Here is a 21,971-nt window from a genome sequence, read left to right as displayed (position 1 = left end):
TGACCATTTCCAGCTGTATTCACCTACAGAAAGACAAGTTGAGGCAGGTGCTCTGAGCAGCAGTACAGCCCTTCTGGGCTTTACCCTCACCTTCCTCAAGCATGATGGGGAAGTAGCATTGTGTTCTATGGAGGTGGGGGACGGGACGGGACGGCCAGTGACACAAACAGCACACACTTTGCTTCTTGGTATGTTTATTTTAGATATTGGTTAAGCACTCCCAACCGCTCCCCTCTTGCCAACGCCCCCCACCAGCCACAGGACTCTGGAGGAGCTCACCTTGAACATGGAGGGTAGAGATATTTTGTTCCCTGTTGTAGACATTGGTTAAATAATAATTAAAAAAAGAAAAACACAACAACTTTACAATAATACATTTTTTTTTTTTGTGGTTTTGATCCTTAAAAAAAGAAGACAGGAAAGCTAACGGAACCCTATCCAGCTTATGTGTTTGGTTACGTATATCCATATGTATATAGAAGAAGCGGGTCTCTCTTGATATACATATTCTAGATATGCCTAGGATCAAAGGAGAGCAATGAATGCTGGTTGCCAGCTATGGCTGCTTCCATCCATCACGAACCCCAAGTGACATTGGGGCAACCTTAAGAAGTTTCACCTCCTGGGCAGCAAAAAAAAATCCCAGAAAAGAGAGAGGAAGGGAATCAGAAGGAACAGCAGAACGGGGTGTCTCCTCTGGAGCTGTCCGATACTCTTCTTGTTCCACCACGAGACTTGACTGGGTTTGCTACCAGGAAGGCTGTCCTGAAGGCCTAGAAAATCATGGGGTGGCTGTTGCTGCTCATCTCAAAGTGCTCCTTGCATTCCTGGAGGGACCCCCCTGCCCCCCGCCAGCTGCACAAACATCTTCTCCACCTTCTGCTTCAAGAGGAGAAAGTTAAGACACTTCTGTGGGTGACGGAAGCCAAGCTTGGCCAAGGGGAGGAAGGAGACAGTTGTTGGGTTTTTTTTCCAAGCAGCAAAAAGGAACGGTATGGAGGCTGGGGAGGGGGGACAGGTGGAAAGGGACGTAGCTGTCTCTTGCCCTGCCGAGCAGTTTGGCAAACTAAGGCGCATAAGCCACAATTGGCTCAGTCTCCCCATCCTCGAGATTCTCCAAGTGCTTGCAAAAGCAGGCGTGCTTCTTTGAATCGCCATTTGCGAACCCCTTTCAAACATGGATGTATTTTGACACAATGGGAGACTCTTGGACTCTTGCTCTAGTAGACACTTCAAACCAAAAAGAAACACAAAGCAAAAAAAAAACCAAAAAAAACCCTCCTTTTAAGTATGCAGAATTCCCAGTGTTTAAGTGCTCCCTCAAGCACAGATTTTCCTGGGGAAAATGTCCTGTCCAAGCTCCTGCAACTTGCCGCCGTACCTTTTCGAAAGCAGAGACTCCGGAAGGCCAAAGGCCGAAGGAAACGTTTTCAAGATGTCTTTGTCCGTCTCTGCGTGCGCAAAAGTTTGGGCTGCGGCTTCCCCCACCCCCTCAGAGCACTTGATCCCATTTTTTCTTCTATAATGCCACTTTCAAAAGGAGGAGAGGGAGAGCAAAGAGGGTCCCTGGGAGAGAAGGCCGGATGCCAGATCCATTTGTGTCCACAAACGTCTTCTGTTCGGGGATCATGTCTGTGGTCAGCGACTTCTGCAGGGAGAAAGGAGGGGGGAGAGAGAGAGAGAGGAAAAGAAGAAAGGAGGGTCAGTTCAACAGAGCGGCAGCCACCCCAGGGCACTGGAGTTTTTCCTGAAAGAGCTGCTTCTCTCCTTCCAAGCCAAGGAGCCCAGACCTCTTGGTTTCGAGCGAGGATATTGGCAAATGTCATTGTGGGCATGCAAAGCAATACAGCTCTCCTGGGGAGTTTAGAGAGTAAAAGCCCAGAAAGTGACTGCAGGAGGCTCTGCATCAATTTTTTAAATTATTATTATTATTATTATTATTATTATTATTATTAATGGGCGGGCCGAGCCTCCCCAGCCACTCTGGGCGGCTTCCAACAGAAAATTTAAAACAGGACAAAACATCAAACATTGAAAACTTCCCTAAACAGGGCTGCCTTCAGATGTTTTATAAAAGCCAGGTAGTTGTTTATTTTCTTGACATCTGATGGGAGAGCGTTGTTGTTTCTTTATATCCCCCCCCCCCGGTATTACCCTGACCAAGACTCAAGCCGGCATAACCAAATCAAAGCAACACAGATAAAATGCGAAAAGCTACAATCGTATAGAAATGTTAAAAAGTAAATAGAATTAAAACAATCTAAAGAACAGATCTATTAAAATGCAGACAATGAAAAAGAATAAAAGCAGCACAGCAGTTCTTTAAAAAATACAAAAAACAGTCATTTCCCAAAGGGATAATACCATATTCACTTGCTGTCAGAAGGACAACAAGGAGGGAGCCAGTCTAACTTCTCTAGGGAGGGAGTTCCAAAGCCTGGGAGCAACCACCAATAAGGCCCTCTCCTGCATCCCCACCAAGCAGGCCTGTGATTGGGGCAGAACAGAGAGAAGGGTCTTCCCTCAAGATTTCAGAACCCAGGCAGGTTTGTATGGGAGGATGTAGTCCCTCAAATAGCTTGGGTCAAAGCCATGAACTCATGGACGGACCTTAGACCAGCCACTGTTCTCTACACACACACACACACACACACACACACACACACACACACACGGCATGTACCCCTACCCACTATTATCACATCTGCTTCGCATACTGACGGTCCCGAGTTCAAGTCTCCCTGCAGCCTCCTGGGGAAGGATCACCACTCACTGGCAGCAGAGCCTTACCCTTGTCATGCAGAAGGACGCGGGTTTAACCCCCGGCTGAAAACAATCTCAGCCAGGAGATTATAGGAAAGGTCTCTCTTCTCCCTGCAAGGCAACCCCTTGCTAGTCAATGAAGACAATGGGCTCATCCACAAGTCCACTTGCCCCGCTGCCTTCCCCGGGAAAACCCACGACTTAGCTCTGAACTGGAGCAAATGGAATTCAGGTTTTGCGCAGATTGCTATTTGTTCTGATTGATCGCTAAAGAGCAGGTTTTCTGGGGGGAAGCAGCGGGACAAAGGCAAAACCACTCGGACCCGTGCCTAGAAAGCAGAAAACCACTTGGACCTGCACTTCCTAGGCATAAGGCAAGCAGAAGTGTGGACCAGCCATGCATACAGATACTTTCAATTGACGTTTCTGACTGCGGATTCCTTTAATTGTCGGCTTTTAATGGACCTTGGTTTCAATGTGCTGTGTACACAGACTGGGATTGTTACGATCCTTTGATAACGAATGGTTGTCTATAAATATTTAATAAAATATATAGAATCAATCTACTACGCTAAAGAGGAAAACAGTCTGGACTGGGCTGGGAAAAGGAGCTTCCCCACTTCTCCTGATCACCATCTCCTCTTGTTGTTGTTTAGCCGTCTTAGTCATATTTGACTCTCCGTGACCCCATGAACCAGAGCATGCCTTGGGAACTCTCACTTTTTTCTCAAAGCTTCTCCCGTTTTATGTCCATGGAGTTTTCTTGGCAAAATACTGGAGTGGTTTGCCAGTGTGGTGTATTGGTTAAGAGCGGTAGACATGTAATCTGGTGAACCGGGTTCGCGTCTCCGCTCCTCCACATGCAGCTGCTGCTGGGTGACCTTGGGCTAGTCACACTTCTCTAAAGTCTCTCAGCCCCACTCACCTCACAGAGTGTTGGTTTGTTTTGTTTACTTTTTTGTAATTAAGACCCCAAGGTAATTGCAACTTGGTAATTACCCCCACTCTTTAAAATGAGTACATAGTCCGCAGGTCCCTCGAATCTGCACTCCGGCACCTCTTTTGATCCCCAAATGAGAGATTCTTTGTGTGAAATGGGGACTTAAATAATGTCAGAGGGGACTTTCTCTGTTATTTGTCCCCTCCAGTTGAAATCTCTGAGCGACAGTGAGCTTTGAAGAGGCTCCTCTCAGGGATGGGCAAGAAAGGACCAAAGAGCCACTAATGTTTCAAAACCAGGAGCTAGCGGGGATCAGAGCACCATCCTTTGGCATGAAACCATCAAAGGCGCACGTCCCTTTCCCTTCATGAACTTGAGAGAGATAACTTCAGCTGCAAAAAAAGAGAGACCTCATTAAATTCCACAAGATGGATTTCCTTCAGGAGCTCCTCAAGCCGCAGAGAACAAGCAAATTACCTTGTTTATGAGATGCTGCTGTACATATAAAAACCATCTCTGAACTGATTAAGTGGAATGTGACCTGGGCGACAGGGGGACGCAGTCATACCAGAACGTCCCGTCGAGAGAGGTGGAGGGAGCAGAGGAAGGGTGGTCTTCATTCATGATTTACTATGTATTATTATTATTGATTGATTACATTTCTATCCCAGTTTTTTCCTCCAAGGAGCTTGAGGGGGCATACATGGTTCTTTGGCCCCCTCCTCCTTTAATCCCCATGACACCCTAGGAGGGAAGTCAGGCTGAGAGGCAGTCACTGCCTCAAGGTCACCCAGTGGGTGTCATGATGGCCAAGTGGGGATTTGAACCCTGGTCTCCCAAGTCCCAGTCCTCATGTAATCCTCACAACAGCCCTGTGAGGTAGGTTAGCCTGAGAGACAAGGACTGGCCCAAGGTCACCCAGGTTGCTTCATGATGAACGAGGAACATCATCGGATGGGTTTTTCCAGGACCAAGGTGAAACTGCCCAGCTCCCAAGTTAGTTTTGCTGTTGGGTATTGTTAACGTACTCATAGAATTGTAGAGTTGGAAAGGACCCCGGAGGGTCATTTAGTCCAACCCCCCGCAATGCAGGAATCTCAATGTTGTGTATTGATTCAAGGGTTATCATATCTGATTACTATTGTCTGTATTCACATTAGGGGAAAGTAACTGCCTTCCTGTTCCAGAAGGAACAGCTACCATTGGTTCATTCAAGTTGCTGCATTTGGATCCTCAGTCTTATTGGTTCCCACCAAAAGGCAGCTTTGTGATTGCTTGAGATTGTTCCCTCCAAAATGTATCCTTTCTAGCCAGTCTACTGTCCCTATAAATGTAGCATCCCTCTCCGCAGTTCCCCAGTCTTGTTTGTCTGAATAAAGAGTGTTACATGAAGAAGCTGTCTCCTGCCTGCTATGTCAGAGCTGAAATCACTTGCTGAATCATGATCCCCACGTTACAACACTCAACTAAAACACCCATGACAGATGGCAATCCCTGATCTTGTTACATTTATAGTACTGAAACGTTAGGGAAACGTTTTTGCGCTCTTTGGTTTTGAAATGCCTTCCTGTTTTCTTGCTTGTAAGCCGCTTTGGCCTGATTTTTTTGAGCGGAAAAGTGGCATACAAATAAAATTACGAATGAATGATGAGAGGATGGTGGTCAAGTGGGGATTTGAACCCTGGTCCCAGAATTCCCAGTATGCAGAGCGGGGGGGGGGGGGGAGATACCTGTCCATCTCTAATATGGGATATACCGGTAATCCTCTGGAGCAGTCAAGTACAACATTTCCTGTTTGCCTAGAGTGAACATGCAGGAAAATGTTGGTCCAGCCAGTTGAACTTCCTGTTACACCTGGTCTGGAGCATCCTTCCTTTTGCATGTGACCAGGTAGGTGGGCGTGACCCTTCCAGACCTAACAAAAGGTCCAGCCAGGCAGCCATCTCCTCTTTTTGCCTCCTGGACTGCTGGGATATACTGTACCCATATGGGGTAAATCCACTCCTTCTACTTATTTGTAACTTCAAGCCTAAAGCCTGCCTTCAGGGACCACACTGTGCTCTGATCATGAGTAAACTTCTTGTTGTTACTTATTGTATGAACAAGACTGTTGTGTCTTTATTCTTTTAGGAGGATTCAAAGGGGTCTTAACCAGGAATAATAGAACTTACGAGATTCTAACGAACCTGCAACTAGCTTCCTGCTGTGTAAAAGGGGGGATGTGCTATATGAATAAACTCACTAGCGTGAGTTAGGAAGGAAAATGTTTAATCAATATATCCTCTCCTGCTACTCACCACATTCCCACATCTAACACATCTGGATTCCCAAAGACCATTCCTTTGCCAAAGGTCTGCAGTGGTGCTCTTCCTTGGGTTCCCTGCCTGCAGACTCGGCTTGCCCCCTCACCCTCACAGGCGACACCTTGTGACACCTACGCCTGGCCCCCTGGATCCGTGCGCGCTGAACTCCGGGGCTTGGTGTCCTTGTGAAGAAGCGGCCCAAGGGCAATGGACAAATTCTCATGCTCATCACAAGCCGGCAATTACCCAGCTGGGGAGGCGGGAGGCTTGGATGCTATCTGTTTGCTTAAATATTTCGCCTCTCTGCATGCATTTCTTGACACTCCAACTGCCAGAAGAGATTTGGAGAGGGAACAAGAAGAGAAGGGCTCCCACGTTTAGCTCCCTGGGAGTCTCCTGCCCTTTCCTTTTTTTAATGAGGGGGGAAGAGGCGAGAATAAGAGAAGGGACTTCATTGCTGCTTCTTCTTCATAAATGTTTAGATCTTGGGCAGCGGTTCTGCCGCACAGGGTGCCAAGCAAAAGGGGTGCAAAATTGAGAAGACCCATAACTGAGGAGATCCATTTGGGGGTGCCAAATGTTGGCCTTGCACAGGGCGCCATATTACAAAAGATTACCAAAGTCTGCCTGTGTCTTGGGAGTGGGGTGCATAAGGGAATATGGCTGAGCAAATCGTCTAGCTGAGGAAGGGCCCACATACTTAATATTATTAATTTGCTTATTTAGCATATTGTTTGGTTGTTTCCTAATGTTTATACACCGCTGGTTTGTAAAAAAATGAAAATGGAAAAATAAAAATCCCAAAGCAGTTTGGCCGGAAAGATGGCACACTCAAAGAGCGAGTTCGATTCCTGCATTGCAGAGGGTTGGACTAGATGGTTCTTGTGGTCCCCTCCAACTCTACAAATCTATGATTCGAATGAAAGCAGGACGGCTCTTATGCGGCACCTGTAATGGTGGAATTTCCACCGATAGAAGCGGCCAAGTGGGTGCATATGGGCAAAGTGATCTCACAGGTAGACTGGTCCAAAGTTATTGAAGTTGACCCAGTAACATTGGAAATTTTCAATCATTCTTGTTATTTTTCTTAGTAATGATTTTATTGCTTTTTTGTACACCATTTTGAGGTGTGTGTTTATAAACTATCAGGAGGTGTATAATTTTTTTTCGAAATAAATATTCACAGTTTAAGAAGAGAATAGATGGAAACTGGTGTGCTGATATACTGAAAAACAGAGGATATCTACATTGGTGTACAAAGGCTGTTAAGCCACCCCCAAAAGGGCACTATGTCCAGCAATGAGTGCATATTATGGGGGGAAAGGTAAAGGTAAAAAGGTAAAGGACCCCTGCATGATTAGGTCCAGCCAAAGGCAACTATGGGGTTGCGGCGCTCATCTCGCCTTCAGCCCAAAGAGAGCTGGCAATTGTCCACAGACGTTTTCCGGGTCATGTGGCCAGCACGACTAAACTGCTTCTGGCGCAACAGGACACCATGATGGAAACCAGAGCGCACCGAAACGGCATTTACCTTCCCGCCACAGCGGTACTGTAAGGTTTTCAGTGGCTGCTCATGAGTAACCAGGCTGACTCCGAGGTTCCTGAAACTAGGTTTCTTTATTGTGCAAATATGTACAGTGCAGCTATAGAAAAGACGTCCAGCTCATCCTTCGCCAGAGTCCGGGAATGACCCCTTCCGGTTCTTTGCCCAGCATAAAAGCCACGGGATGCGGAACCCCCGCCTAACCCCTCTGCGTCTTTCCCCCCTATGCAAGTGGGGAGACGGAAGAGGTGCCTCCCATCCAGCCTCTGCTTGGTGCACGGGCTCTCTTTCCCTGTCAGAGCCTTGACTCCTACTTCCCAGTCCCATATCTCCCTCCCCACTAGAGGGATCACTGCCTTCCTCACTGGAGGAAGATGAATTGCTCAGCAATTGAGGCGGGGGCTCGCGATACCGGTAAAGCCCTGGCAACTCCTTGCCGTGAGGCGAGGGCAGCCCCCTGACAGGTACCTATTTATCTACTTGCACTGGCATGCTTTCAAACTGCTACGTTGGCAGGAGCTCGGGCAGAGCAACAGGAGCTCACCCCGTTGCGTGGATTCAAACTGCCGACCTTCTGATCGGAAAGCCCAAGAGGCTCAGTGGTTTAGACTACAGCGCCACCCGTATCCCTATATTATGGGGTACACACCCTAGCAGCATATAATTGTAGAGCTGGAAGGGATCACAAGGCCAGGAATCTTTTGCCCAATATGAACCCACGACCCTGACATTAAGAGTCTCATCCTCTACCAACTGAGCCACCAAGTCAAAACCTCCAGAAAAATTCTAGAATAGGGCACTCTGGGTCTTTTGGGGGGGGTTGTACAGTTTGGAGGTGGTCTTTGTCAACTACAGCACCAAAAGACTTTTTTTTTTTTTTTTTGCCTGAGCAAGATATAACAAAGGATGTCAGGGTTTGACCCCAGGCTTGGCTAATGAATGTCCCTTGTTCCAGTCAATGGGGCTGAGGATGTGCTAATGGAGAGGAAAACGTTCTGTCCTATCCCCCACTTGCCATGGGGGGGGGGGAAGAGGTTCTGTCGCGAGTAGAGGTGCCCGCAAACGGAGCACCGGGCCTCTGATGCGATGCAACTCTAGCATGAAATTGAGCCGCTGATTGTCTCATGCGGCGGTAACGAGAAGCATAAGATGTAATTTCTCAGGCATGCCGGATCTAATTAGAGGCTGCCCAAGGGTGACATTGCTGCCTTTTACATCTGCTCACCAAGCTGAGGAAGGGATCCAAATGGCCAACAAGACCCCCGAGAGAGGAGGAAGGGCTTCAGCGGAGAGTTGTCTCGCAGGTGGGCTGGGTGTGGGTGTGTGTGTGCAACAGGCATTGTGTCTCCAAGCACATGGGAATGTGTCCCTTGACGAAGGGCTCACTGGAACGGCCATGTGGCAAGGCCTCCGTGCTCCTGCTGCTCCCTCGAGTCATGTCCAAGCGTGGCATAAATCACAGAATCAGAACTGTCTTGTTGGAAGGGAACCCAAGGGCCATGTAGTCTAGCCCTTTGCAATTCAGAAATCATTCTGACCAATGCCCACCGAGTCTCTGTTCAGAAACCTCCGATGAAGGAGAGTCCATCACCTTCACAGGTCATCTATATACCGGTATATATAAATGTTCCCATTGCGTGTATGCCGGAAACCTATGTTCTCCGTACCCGCTGCACCAAACAGCATCAAATTAGGACAAAGCGTAACTTGACCATCAAGGAAGGATCTGGCATAATAAAAATTAAAAAAAAAACCACACCTGTCATACCTAAAATAAAGGATAAAGGGGGGGAGTGGCACACCTATTATACCTCACCAGCAAAAGGAATGAAGACTCCAACAGCATCCAACAGAAAAGCGGGTCGCCTGTCGACATCATCAGACCTGGCCAGAGCAACAATGCCTGTGCCCTCACCTAAAATGGCCGCCGCAGCTTCGCATGCGCCGAGGGAAAAAAAAAACCACGGAGCAGGAGGCATGCCTGAGAGGTCGCACTGAGTAAGACCAGCTCTGAGGGGATTGTGTTGCTGGGGTGCGTGATTTTGGGACTGGGGTGCAGGAGAATGCTCTTTAAGGTCGCCAGTGCCCTCACCTAAAATGGCCCCCGCAGCTTCGCATGTAAAATGCATCTCTGGGTTATTTGTGGGGCACAGGAATTAGTTAATTTCCCCCCAAAAAATATAGTCTGGCCTACCACATGATCTGAGGGAAAGTGGACCGGCCCACGGCTGAAAAAGGTTGCTGACTCCTGCTCTAAAGGGACAGGGAAGAATGAAAACAGGAGCTTCCAGAATATTCTTGGGGTCAGGAGAATTTAAAAAAAAACCAACAACAACCACAGCAACGCGTGGCCGGGCCAGCTAGTATAATTATAAAATTGTAGAGCTGGAAGGGATCCAAGGGTCATTTAGTCCAACCCCCGGCAATGCAGGAATCTCAACTAAAGCATCCATGGCAGGTGGCCATCCAACCTCAACCTGCCCCCCAATGAAGATCATTTTTTAAACAAGAACAAAACCTACCGTCCGAGGGTGTCAGTTCCACAGTTGAACAGCTCTTACCCTCAGAAAGCTCTTCCTAATGTTTAGTTAGCATCTCTTGTCATTTGAATCCTTTGGTTTGGTTCCTAGGCAGGAGAAAACAAGCTTGCTCCATCTTCCATGTGTCAGCGCTATAGATATGTGAACGTGGCTCTCTCATCTCTCAGTCTTCTCTTCTCCAGGTTAAACATCTCCAAGTCCATCAGCTGTTCAAATGACCACTCATCGGAGGCAGACTGACCATGAGTGTGTCTGCTGTGCCTCCCCGTCACTCTCCGTGAGCTGACCCCCCTCATCAGCTGCTCTTTGGAGCTAAAACTTACACAAGCAATAAGAACATGAATAGAAAGTGGAGTTGGTGGGACTGGCCAAATGCCCCATCCACTGAGGAAGGAAGGCTGGGTCTTTCAGACTCCACACTCTGTGACCTGCTAAGCAAACCTGTGCTCTTGAGTCGCCATGAAGGGATGCAGGGATGCCGTCTCACAGGACTTACCTGGGTGGAGGTGCAAGTGGTGGTCACACGTGTGTCGTAGATGGTGTTGCTGTCATTGGCGTCGTATGTTGATGTCTCCATCTTGGGCGGCAAGGTGATGTGTTGAATCGGAGGGAGAGGCCGGTCCGTGCCATTGCCAAAAGCCTGGATGGCATTTCCTGGAGAGGGAAACAGACAGCTTTACTGAAGGAACAACAAAAGCTCCTCCTCGACATCGCCTCCATGCCCTTTCCTTTTTTTTTTTTTTAATAAGAATTTATCGGATTTCAACAATGTGCATACACAAAATACAAATACAAACACTACAAAAACTACAAAACAAAATACACACAAACAAAATACTTATTTATCTATCCTTATCCTCTTTAAAATCCTAAGTTTGGGACTTCCTCGCATCCTCTCCTCTGCGTTCATTTCCAATCCTCTTTAGTAACTTTGTAACTTTATAAAATCTACTTTCTTACACCTAATCTTAATCTTACAATTATAATCAACATATTTTAAATCTTATTCTTATCAAACATCTCAACTTCTTTTGTCTTCTCTTAACTTAACTTTATTACACTGTAGCCTATATTCCTTCTGATTCCAATTTCAGATATTAAAAAAATAACACATCTTATCAAGTACCTAAATGTTTCTTTAAAACAGTGAGCAACAGACATGAGAGTGCAGAGGTGATGGAAGAAACCTCCATCCCCTTTCCTATCAGGCTTCCCTGTTGGGGACCCACCCCTCTCGACTGGTCCATTGCTTCCTGCAAGTGTTCTGCAGCCCGACATGAATGCGATATCTATATACATATAAATGTTCAAGATGGGTGCACGGATGCGAAGGCCTTGCTCCATAACCGCTTGACCAGTTGCCTTCAAATTTGGACACAACATTCCTTGGCCATATGGGAAGGTTCCTAAGTACCTAGATTGCAAAAAATATCACACCTTTCTCAGGTAAATCCGTGAATTTGTGCAAAAAAACCAGCGCCCTCCAGTGGACGTCAAAGGAACACACGGTTTACAACAACAGACTTCAGAAGAGGGTGGGAGGGGGAGCGGAACTTGAGGTCACCTCAGGCAATAGGCTGTTGGCGGGGGGGGGGGGGGCCGAGTCAACTTTTAGCTACCACCGCCATAACAACTCCTTGCCTCAGGCTCGGCCAATTCCCATTTTAAAACAGTGAGCAACGGACATGAGAGTGCGGAGGTGACGGAACAAATCACAGCACAGGAGTTCAACAGAACAAGCTGTGGAGAGCCAGGCGAAACCGGGGGGGGGGGCGGCGGCAGAGAGAAGGGAGGCAGGAGATCAACACAGTTTCGGAGTAACCACGGAGAGTGTGGGGGAGGGGAACAAATCACGCCACGTGAGTGGGAGGAAGACGAAAACCGGGGGGGGGGACTGAGAGGAGGCAGGCAGAAGTTCATCAGGATAAGCTGTGGGAAACCAGGTGAAAACGGGAGGGAAAAACTGAGAGGAGGCTGGCTTAAGTTCATCGGGATAACGTGTGGGAAACCAGGCGAAAACGGGGGGGGGAGGGAAGACTGAAATGGGGCACACGGAAGTTCGTGGCCATAAGCTGTGGGAAACCAGGCGAGAACGGGGGGGGGGGGAAGAGCCACAGCAAGGTGTGGCCGGGCCAGCTAGTAATGAATGTAACCACAGGAGACGGCAACGGCGACCAACTGGATGCCTTGAAAAAGAGGATTAGGCAAATTCATGGAGGAGGGGGCTAGCGAGAGCTACTAGGCATGCATGAAGGCTAAGCTCTGCCTTCACAGTTGGAAGCAGCAAGGCTTCCGAATTCCAGTTGCTGGAAGCTCTTGTGCTCAGATCCTGCTTGCAAGTTTCTCAAAAGTGGCACATGGTATGGAGTCCACTTGTGAGAGCAGGATGCTGGACTCGATGGGCCATAGGCCTGATCACATTATGGTTAGTAGCCATCAATACCATTCCATGTGGCGCTCTCTCAGGGACACACACACACACACACACACACACACACGAGGCTCCACAGTGTTTGAGAACAGCGTTAATCTCCCTCTGGCCAACTTCTACTCTGGGCACCACAGAATGACTTACGCAGGCAGGGGTTTTCCGTGAAGTCCTTCAGGAACTTCTCACACTCTTCCTCCATGTTGCCACTGCCCTGGCAGGAGCACGACGGCGACACAACGAGGTTGGCAGTGCTGGAGTCGACATAGTTGGGTGTCATGTCTAACCCTGTCCAAGAAGGGAGAGGGTAAAGCTTGAGTCTGCCGCCTCCTACTCACAGAGGGATGGGCAAATGCCACTTTCTTTGTAATTCCTTTCTCAAAACCCTGCCCCATTTGTCCAGCGCACATCAGGTACTGGACCCCCAGGGTTCAATTTAAGCATCAGTGTGTATCTCAGAGACCCAGTTCTTTATTGTGAGAGATTGCAGTCAAACAGAACTAAGCATGACTCCTAGTTAGTACATGAAGGGGTTAAGGAGTACGTTGTATTGCTAGATAGACTCAGTTAAGTCATGCCCCTCTCCAAAGAGGAAACAAAGATTCTTTCCTCCTCCTTTCAGCCATGTGCTTAAGCAACCTCTACACTTAGAGCACATGTCTGACTCTGGCTGTATTTTCTACCCAAGACTATTTTGCCTGTATTATCCTTGCATGGAACAATGCATGACTGAGACCTTGCATCTGCAAGCAGAGCATTTTTAACCCACTTAACATATAATTGTGGAGTTGGAAGGGACCCCAAGGGTCATCTAGTCCAACCCCTTGCAGTGCAGGAACCTCAACTAAAGCATCCTCTACAGATGGCCATCCAGCCTCTGCTTAAAAATGCCCAATGAAGAAGATTCCACCACCTCCTGGGGGAATCCATTCCATTGTTAAACAGCTCTTACTGTCAGAAAGTTCTTCCTGATAATTACCACATTTTTCGCTCCATAGGGCACACTGGACCATAGGGCACACCTCGTTTTTAGAGGAGGAAACAAGAAAAAAAAAATATTTTTCTGGTTTTCCTCCTCTAAAAGCCCTGTTTTTTTGAGGATCAGCTAAAAGTTTTGCAGCTTTTTTTTGCAAAGGGAAAAGCCCTGTTTTTTGAGGATCAGCTAAAAGTTTTGCAGCTTTTTGCAAAGGGAAAAGCCCTGTTTTTCTGAGGATCAGCTAAAAGTTTTGCGGCTTTTTTGCAAAGGGAAAAGCCCTGTTTTTTTAGGATCAGTTAAAAGTTTTGCAGCTTTTTTGCAAAGGGGGAAAAGCAAAGAGGAAAAGCCCCGTTTTTATGGGGTTCAACTCACATTTCTGCAGCTTCTAAAGGAAAGGGAGCCTTTTCTACAGTTTCCAGACAGATAATCTAATTGTCCAGTCACATGTCGCTGGGGAAACAAACAACCTCCCTCTGCAGCACATTCAACAAAGGAGGGCGAGGCTGAAAGGGAGCCGGGGACTCTTATCTCTCTCCCGATCTCTTGCTGCTCAGCTGCTGAGCGGAGTCCTTTCAACACCCCCTTTTCTCTTTGTAAAATAAAAAGCATGATCCTCTTTTGGCCTTTGGGCAATTCAGCTCCAGGGACCACCATTCGCTCCATAAGACGCACAGATATTTCCCCTTACTTTTTAGGAGCAAAAAAGTGTGTCTTATGGAGCGAAAAATACGGTAGAAAGAATCTCCTTCCTTGTAACTTGAATCCATCGGTTCGTGTCGTACCCTTCAGAGCAGGAGAAAACAAGCTTGCTCCATCTTCCAAGCCCTTGGGATATTTGAAGATGCCTATCATATCCCTTCAGATGGTCTTTTCATTGCAAGAGGGGCAGGAAGAGGTCAGCTGCTGTGTGCAGCTAATTGGGATAAGAAAGCTCCACGAACCTACATTCCTAATGCTGTCCTGCTGCACAAGCTGTGACTTGATTTTAGACTCTGCTGCAGCTCTCAGTGTGCTAGCCCTGGGTTTGACGTGTGTGGCAATGGACGGCAACTACCAAAACGTCACCCTGCGTGGGGGGAAACCACCCACACAATGTGCTTGGTGAGGACAGTTGGGGTGGGGCAGCAGATCCAAACATCCTTTTTTCCCTCCCTTGCCACCTTAATGTATCAGGGCTCCCTGCCTCCAGTAGCCTCAGGTAGGAACAGAGGAGGCAGGGAGGCAAAACGCCTTGGGCCAGCCCCATTCAGTACATTCACAGCGGGGTAACATGCAATTCTATATTGGATTTTCTTCCTGTATCAGATTACACATGGTTCAGTAAAAACTGATTTTGGGGGTGGGGTGGGGAGCGTACAAGCCACTATTTTAATGAGGAAGATTACAGAGTCCAACTGTAGAGCTGGAAGGTGTGGGATATTCACGGAGGCAGGAGAGGATATATTGTTTAATAATATTCTTCCTAACTTGTGCTAGGAAGTTCTGTAATTTAGCAGAGTTTTACATTCCCCTTTTAAACGCACAGCAGTTAGCTTGTTGCAAGTTTGTTTAAGATTCTCAATATAAGATTCCTGGAAATTTTCCTTATATCCCTCTTAAAAAGAATAGACACGACACAATCTTGTGTAAACTATATAAAAGAAGTTTACTCACACATTCAGTTCACAGGTGGATCCCTGAAGGCAGACTTGACTTACAAAAGTATATACATGTGGAACTATCCCATATGCAGATAGTCTCCAACAGAGCATCTCTAGCTAAAAAGCTGCTGGTCTTGCAACGGAGAAGGCGAAGAGAAGAAAGAGGGGGGGCTGCGTGCTCTGTGCTTTTGTGACCTGCACAGGTAAGGTCATGCCCACCTCTAGTCACATGCTAAAGGAAGTTTGTCCCAGCCCAGGAGGAAACAGGAAGTTCCGACTGGCTAGACCAAACATCCCCTTGCATGTCCACTCTAGGAATACTAGGAATGTTGTATTTGACTGCTATCTATGTATCACAAAAGGGACCCCAAGTGTTATCTAGTCCAAGCCCCTGCAACGCAGGATGTCATGTGGACGCTGCCAAAAATAAAAAAAATGAAAGACTCAACAAGCAGTTTCAACTCAGCATTAGCTCCAGTGTGGATGAGACCATTAATGCCACTCACCTATTAGGCCTGCGTAGGAACCAAGACAAGCCTGGTAATTGTCCCCAGGGCAGCTGGTCAGCGATTGGAAAGAGGCTTGGCAATTCGTGTGGAAATCTGCCAGTCTTGACCTGGTGACAAAGACAAGGGAGGAAAGGGGAAGGAAAGTTAAAATACTGCCCTGTTCAAGAAGTAAAAGGTAAAGGGACCCCTGACCATTAGGTCCAGTCATGTCTGACTCTGGGGTTGTGGCGCTCATCTCATGTTACTGGCCGAGGGAGCCAGCGTACAGCTTCCGGTCATGTGGCCAGCATGACAAAGCCGCTTCTGGTAAACCAGAGCAGCGCATGGAAACACCATTTACCTTCCCACCGGAGCGGTACCTATTGATCTACTTGCACTTCTTGCTTTCAAACTGCAAGGTTGGCAGGAGCAGGGACCGAACAGGAGCTCACCCGATCGCGGGGATTCGAACCACCAACCTTCTGATCGGCAAGCCCTAGGCTCTGTGGTTTAGACCACAGCGCCACCCGCGTAGCAAGTTGTTTAAGAGAGTTGGGGTGGAGGGAAGAGAGAGGAGATTAAGGGAACCATGGTATTGCCAAATCCTGGAAGACCTTTAATCTTAGTGCCGTGGTACCTTGGTTGTCAAACTTAATCAGTTCCGGAAGTCCATTCCAAAACCAAGGCGTGCTTTCCCATGGAAAGTAACGCAAAATGGATTAATCCGTTCCAGACTTTTAAAAACAACCCCTAAAAGAGCCATTTAACATGAATTTTACTATCTAATGCAGGGGTCAATTTTACTATCTAATGCAGCAAATTTTTCAGCAGGGGGCTGGTCCAATGTCCCTCAGACCTTGTGGGGGGGGGTTGACTGTATTTGGGGGGGAATGAACAAATTCCTATGCCCCACAAATAACCCAGAGATGCATTTTAAATAAAAAGGACACATTCTACTCATGTAAAAACATGCTGATTCCCGGACCGTCCGCAGGCCTGATTTAGAAGGCGACTGAGCCACATCTGGCCCGCCCGGGCCTTAGTTTGACTACCCATGATCTGACGAGACCACTGATCCATAAAATGAAAGCGATAAACAACGTACTGCAGTCACACAATCAATCAGTCAGTAGCTGAACTGGATTCCACACAGTCACAAAAACAAGAGAGACGCAAAAACAGACAGACCTCAGCGTAACACTCAAAACGGAAGCGTGGAACTCAAAACGGAGCACGTTCGGCTTCCGAAAAAAGTTTGCAAACCAGAACACTTCCTTCCTGGTTTCCAGTGTTTGGGTTCCAAGTTGTTTGAGTACCAAGGCGTTTGAGAACCAAGGTACCACTGTAATTTGGATTGATGGTTTGCAAATGGTCCTTCTTGAAAGGGTATCTCATAAACAAAGTAGCTAAAGGGCAAGGTTCGATTGGCCTTTTTTTTGCTATATATAATAGTCATAGAATTGCTGATTTGAAGGACTTCCGGCGAGGTCGCCATCACGGCGGTCGTGGGTTGCCTCGGCAGTGAGGCGACCCATCCAGCCCGGGGGTTGGAGCCCTGCCACCGCTACGCGGGGCTCCGGTGAGGCACGGGAAGAGCGTCCCGTGCCTCGGGCTCCCCGGCGGGCCCGCTAAGCTACGCGCCCTTCCCTCGCTCCCCCTGTAAAGGGGGAGTGGGGGTGAAGGGAATGCGGAGCTGGGCCATTAGGGGAAATGCCCCAACCGGGCGGAAAAGCGGCGAGAACCGGCCGTGGTGAGCGAGACGTTCTACCTGAGAGAGATGAAAGGAAAAGAAGCTGAGGGTCGTAAGTACTTAATTGGATTAACTGCTGAGTTCAAAGACTTAACGACTTAACGACCCTGGAGGCTGCAGACAAAGGCAGACCGCCTGTCTCCCTTCGGAACTGAGAAAAATAACAGATAGTGATGCTGTTGCTATTGAATGGATACATTGTTAAGACTTTTTGAGGAGTGAGACTTTATAGATCTCCCCTGGGGGAGGAAGAGGATGGAAAATATTCCTTTTGAAAGTTTTAGTCTTTGCGTCCCGGTTTCAGAGAAAATGGCCGCGAAAACTCTGAACCGAAGTGGAAAAGTACTGAGTACTGTTACATTGAAATAGAAACTGAAATTTGATACCTATGCCCATCCTCACCATGCTGGGCTATGTTTTTGAAATTGTTTTGGACTCTGAACTAACTGATGAAGAAAGGATTATTTTACTGGAACTGGAATTGATTAATCGGAAATTGAAGGTTTTGAGTGGGGGTTTGAAGGAAAATATATTTCCCACAGAGGAGACCTTCCAGATACTCGACACTATGGAAGAATGTCTGGGCAAAGAGTTGAAGGAGTTGTTTGAAAAATTGAGTGAGTTGGCATGGCGATCCCTGGAAAAAGGAGCGTTTCTCGGTGGTGGCAGCTCGAGAACGGCAAGGAATGTTATATCCAGCCCCCGAGGTGTGAGCTCGGGAGCGATGGTCAAGAAATTAAGATATTTACAAATAGAAGAATGCAGCATTGAATGGGAGAAGCCGAGAGATGAACAGTGTATCCTGATACTCGATGCAAAGATGGTTGGGGACGGTGTCTGGCTGGTCTGGCCCTGTGGACGTATAAGAAAAAAGGACAATCCGAGGAGCGGTTCCGGTGAAAGACGGAGAAGGACACTAGACAGAGGGGGGATAGGGTGAACTTTACTAAGTATAAAATATAAATGCTTTGTTATGGTAATCTGAAATTGGAAGGTTAAGACTGTAAGCTTTATTTTAATTTTTAATAAGAAAAGGGATATGCTGAAACTTTTTGATATTAGCAACAGTTTAAGGGAAGAAGAATAATTTAGATTTAATATAAGAGCAATTTGTTAAGACCCAAAGAATTGTTATTAAGATTGTGGTTTAAGGTTCGAATTGTATTAAGTGAATAAAATTTTTCGAGAAAGGATGTTATTAAAGTAGAATAATGGATATAAAACTGAAGGAGAGAGGGTGGGGGAAGTCAATTGTTAAGATTTGGAACTAGAAGATTTTCTTAAGTGAGGAAATAAGAAGAATTGTATTTGTGTTTGTATTTGATTTATATATGTGGGTGTGGGTGTGGGTTATGTTTTGTTATGAAAATGACAATAAATTCTTATTAAAAAAAAAAAAAGAATTGCTGATTTGAAAGGGACCCCAAATATTGTCTAGCCCAATTCCCTGCAATGCAGGAATCACAGCTAAACCATCCCTGACAGATGTCCAACCACTGATTAAGAAGCTGAAATGAAGGAGAGTTCACCGCCTTCCAAGGGAGTCCATTCCACTTTCGAACCATAAGAAAGTTCATTCATATGGCATGATTTTATTTCTTATACAAATATTGAGGCACATGGTTGGTCAGTGCCACCAGCATATGCAAATGTCTGACTCATTTAAGCCTACACAAAATTTGGACACTTTTTTTAATGTTTTATTTGCAGCTTTGGACACATCTACACAGCTGCAAATAAAACATTAAAAATGTGTTGTAAAGTGCAATGTACAAATGTGACACTAGGTGGCGATAGGGAGCTATGCAAAATTCAATGCATTTTTCAAAACTTTTTTAAGAAAAAAAAGCATGTTCACTGTGTTTTTTTAAATATGTGTGTAGATTCTACCTTTTATTCTCGGTAATGATGGAACTCACAGATGGAGAATACTTTTATTTTTATAAATCTTTTTGGGTTTTTTAAAAGGAATATTTTTGTGAGTTAATACTTTATTATCCCTTTGGAGCTGTGTTGTATCTTTAACTATGATGTCTGCTTTGCAAGGTTCAAATTAGATGACTCTTTGGCTCCCTTTCCATCTCTACATTTCTATGATTTTATTATCATTGTACTTTTGTCCTTGCAGGCTTTATGGTTTGCATTTCTGACTCTCTCTCTTTTTGCCTTTTTTGTTACGTTTGCACTTTTGGCTGTAGTTCGCAAATCAATAAAACAGAATAAAGAATGAAGAATAAAGGCAGTCAAGGGTCTGAACAGCTGCAGGAGGTGGTCATCATGTCACAACTCATATTCCCAAACCTTTTGTGGCTCTTCCTGGACCTCACACTCTGAGTAAGAGAAGGCAGAGAAAGCTGCCAGGAAGATCTATGTCCGAGATGACCACAGAGGCGTGAAGACCATCACCCAGGGAAGCACAGAAACTAGAGCTGGGCTGAAATGACTCACAGCTTTTCATAAATTTTTCTGGCAGTGCAAAAAAGAAAAAAGAAGAAAAAAAGCCACCCTTAGCATTTGCTCCCCACGTCCTTCTTGTGAAATTGTGCACTTCCTTCGTTGACAACTGGCTGTCTTTTCTCTCAGTTAACCCTCAGTGACATCTTCACGCGGCCAAATTGAATTGGCTTTGCAGTGTTGTGGCATCTCGATCTCTGCATGAATCGTAGAACGGCAGGGTTTGGATGGGACCGTGGGGTGTGAAACACAGAGCAGTCAAATACAACATTCCTAGAGTGGACATGTTTAGAGATGAAGAGGGATGTTTGTCCAGCCAGTAGATAAACTTCCTGTTTCCTCCTGTGCTGGGACAAAACTTCCTCTACATGTGACCAGAGGTGGGCATGACTTTACCTGTGCAGGTAGCAAAAGCACAGGACTGGCCTTTGACAAGGTGGCCCATGATATTCTTGTAAAGAAGCTGGTAAAATGTGGGCTAGACAATGCTACCATTCAGTGGATTTGTAACTGGCTGAGTGACCGAACCCAAAGGGTGCTCATCAATGGCTCCTCTTCATCCTGGGGAGAAGTGACTAGTGGGGTGCCACAGGGTTCTGTCTTGGGCCCAGTCTTATTCAACATCTCTATCAATGACTTGGATGATGGGATTGAGGGCATCCCGATCAAGTTTGCAGATGACAACAAATTGGGAGAGGTGGCTAATACTCCAGAGGACAGGATCACACTTCAAAATGACCTTAACAGATTAGAGAACAGGGCCAAAGCAAACAAGATGAATTTTAACAGGGAGAAATGTAAAGTACTACACTTGGGCAAAAAAAAATTGAAAGGCACAAATACAGGATGGGTGACACCTGGCTTGAGAGCAGTACATGTGAAAAGGATCTAGGAGTCTTGGTAGACCATAAACTTGACATGAGTCAACAGTGTGATGCAGCAGCTAAAAAAGCCAATGCAATTCTGGGCTGCATCAATAGGAGTATAGCATCTAGATCAAGGGAAGTAATAGTACCACTGTATTCCGCTCTGGTCAGACCTCACCTGGAATACTGTGTCCAGTTCAAGAAGGATACTGACAAGCTGGAACCTGTCCAGAGGAGGGCAACCAAAATGGTCAAAGGCCTGGAAACGATGCCTTATGAGGAACTGCTTAGGGAGCTGGGTATGTTTAGCCTGGAGAAGAGAAGGTTAAGGGGTGATATGATAGCCATGTTCAAATATATAAAAGGATGTCATATAGAGGAGGGAGAAAGATTGTTTTCTGCTGCTCCAGAGAAGAGGACACAGAGCAATGGATTCAAACTACAAGAAAGAAGATTCCACCTAAACATTAGGAAGAACTTCCTGACAGTGAGAGCTGTTCAACAGTGGAATTTGCTGCCAAGGAATGCTTTGATGGTGTTTCCTGCTTGGCAGGGGGTTGGACTGGATGGCCCTTGTGGTCTCTTCCAACTCGATGATTCTATGATCTCTCTCTTCTCCATGTTGCTTTCATCGAAGAAGCACTAGCCTGAGATGCTCTCTTGGCTTCCAGCCAAGAGAGGACAAAGGAACTATCCCCTTATGGGATAGATTCCACATGTATATACTTTGTAACTCAAGTCTGCCTTCAGGGATCCTCTTGTGAACTGAATGAACCTGTGAGTAAACTATTTTATACTTTTTATAGTAAACTGTGTCGTGTCTATTCTTTTTAAAAGGGAATAAAGGGGAATTACCAGGAAACTTATTTTAGAGGCTTTATGCAAGCCTGGCAAAACGTTATCCACCATGTAAGTTTGAAGGGGGAACGTTACTCTGCTTAATTGTAGAACTTGTTAACGCAAGGATATAAATAAAAATATATATCCTCTTCTGCCTCCCTGAACATTCCCACAGGGACCCCAAGGGCCATCTAGCTAGCCCAACCCCCTGCAATGCAGGAATCACAGCTAAGGAACCTGGCAGATGGCCAACCAACCTATCTTTAAAAACCTCCAACGAAGGAGAGGTCACCGTCTCACGAGTGAGTCCACTCCACTGCACAACAGCTCTTACCATCAGGAAGTTCTTCCTAACGTTTAGACACAGTCGCCTATATCCTTTTCACACATACTGTTGCCAAACCAGGTGTCTCCCCCCCCCCACATTCTCTATTTGTGGA

General features: G+C 46.5%; 1 protein-coding gene across 1 annotated transcript in view; it reads right to left on the bottom strand.

The window, feature by feature from the left end:
* Nucleotides 1-1,318: 1,318 nt before the first annotated feature.
* The window catches only part of GFRA2 (GDNF family receptor alpha 2), an 81,507-nt gene continuing 60,854 nt past the window's right edge, over nucleotides 1,319-21,971 (bottom strand). The window contains exons 5-8 of the mRNA XM_033159198.1: nucleotides 15,640-15,749; nucleotides 12,665-12,805; nucleotides 10,586-10,743; nucleotides 1,319-1,648 (exon numbers count right to left, since the gene is read on the bottom strand). Coding sequence (XP_033015089.1) covers nucleotides 1,520-1,648; nucleotides 10,586-10,743; nucleotides 12,665-12,805; nucleotides 15,640-15,749 — 538 coding nt within the window. The 3' untranslated portion in view covers nucleotides 1,319-1,519. The remainder of the gene's footprint in view (nucleotides 1,649-10,585; nucleotides 10,744-12,664; nucleotides 12,806-15,639; nucleotides 15,750-21,971) is intronic.

Source organism: Lacerta agilis, chromosome 8 (assembly GCF_009819535.1).
Source record: "Lacerta agilis isolate rLacAgi1 chromosome 8, rLacAgi1.pri, whole genome shotgun sequence".
NCBI lineage: Eukaryota > Metazoa > Chordata > Lepidosauria > Squamata > Lacertidae > Lacerta > Lacerta agilis.
Note: the sequence above shows the minus strand (reverse complement) of the source record. Positions and strands in the feature narration are given on the sequence as shown.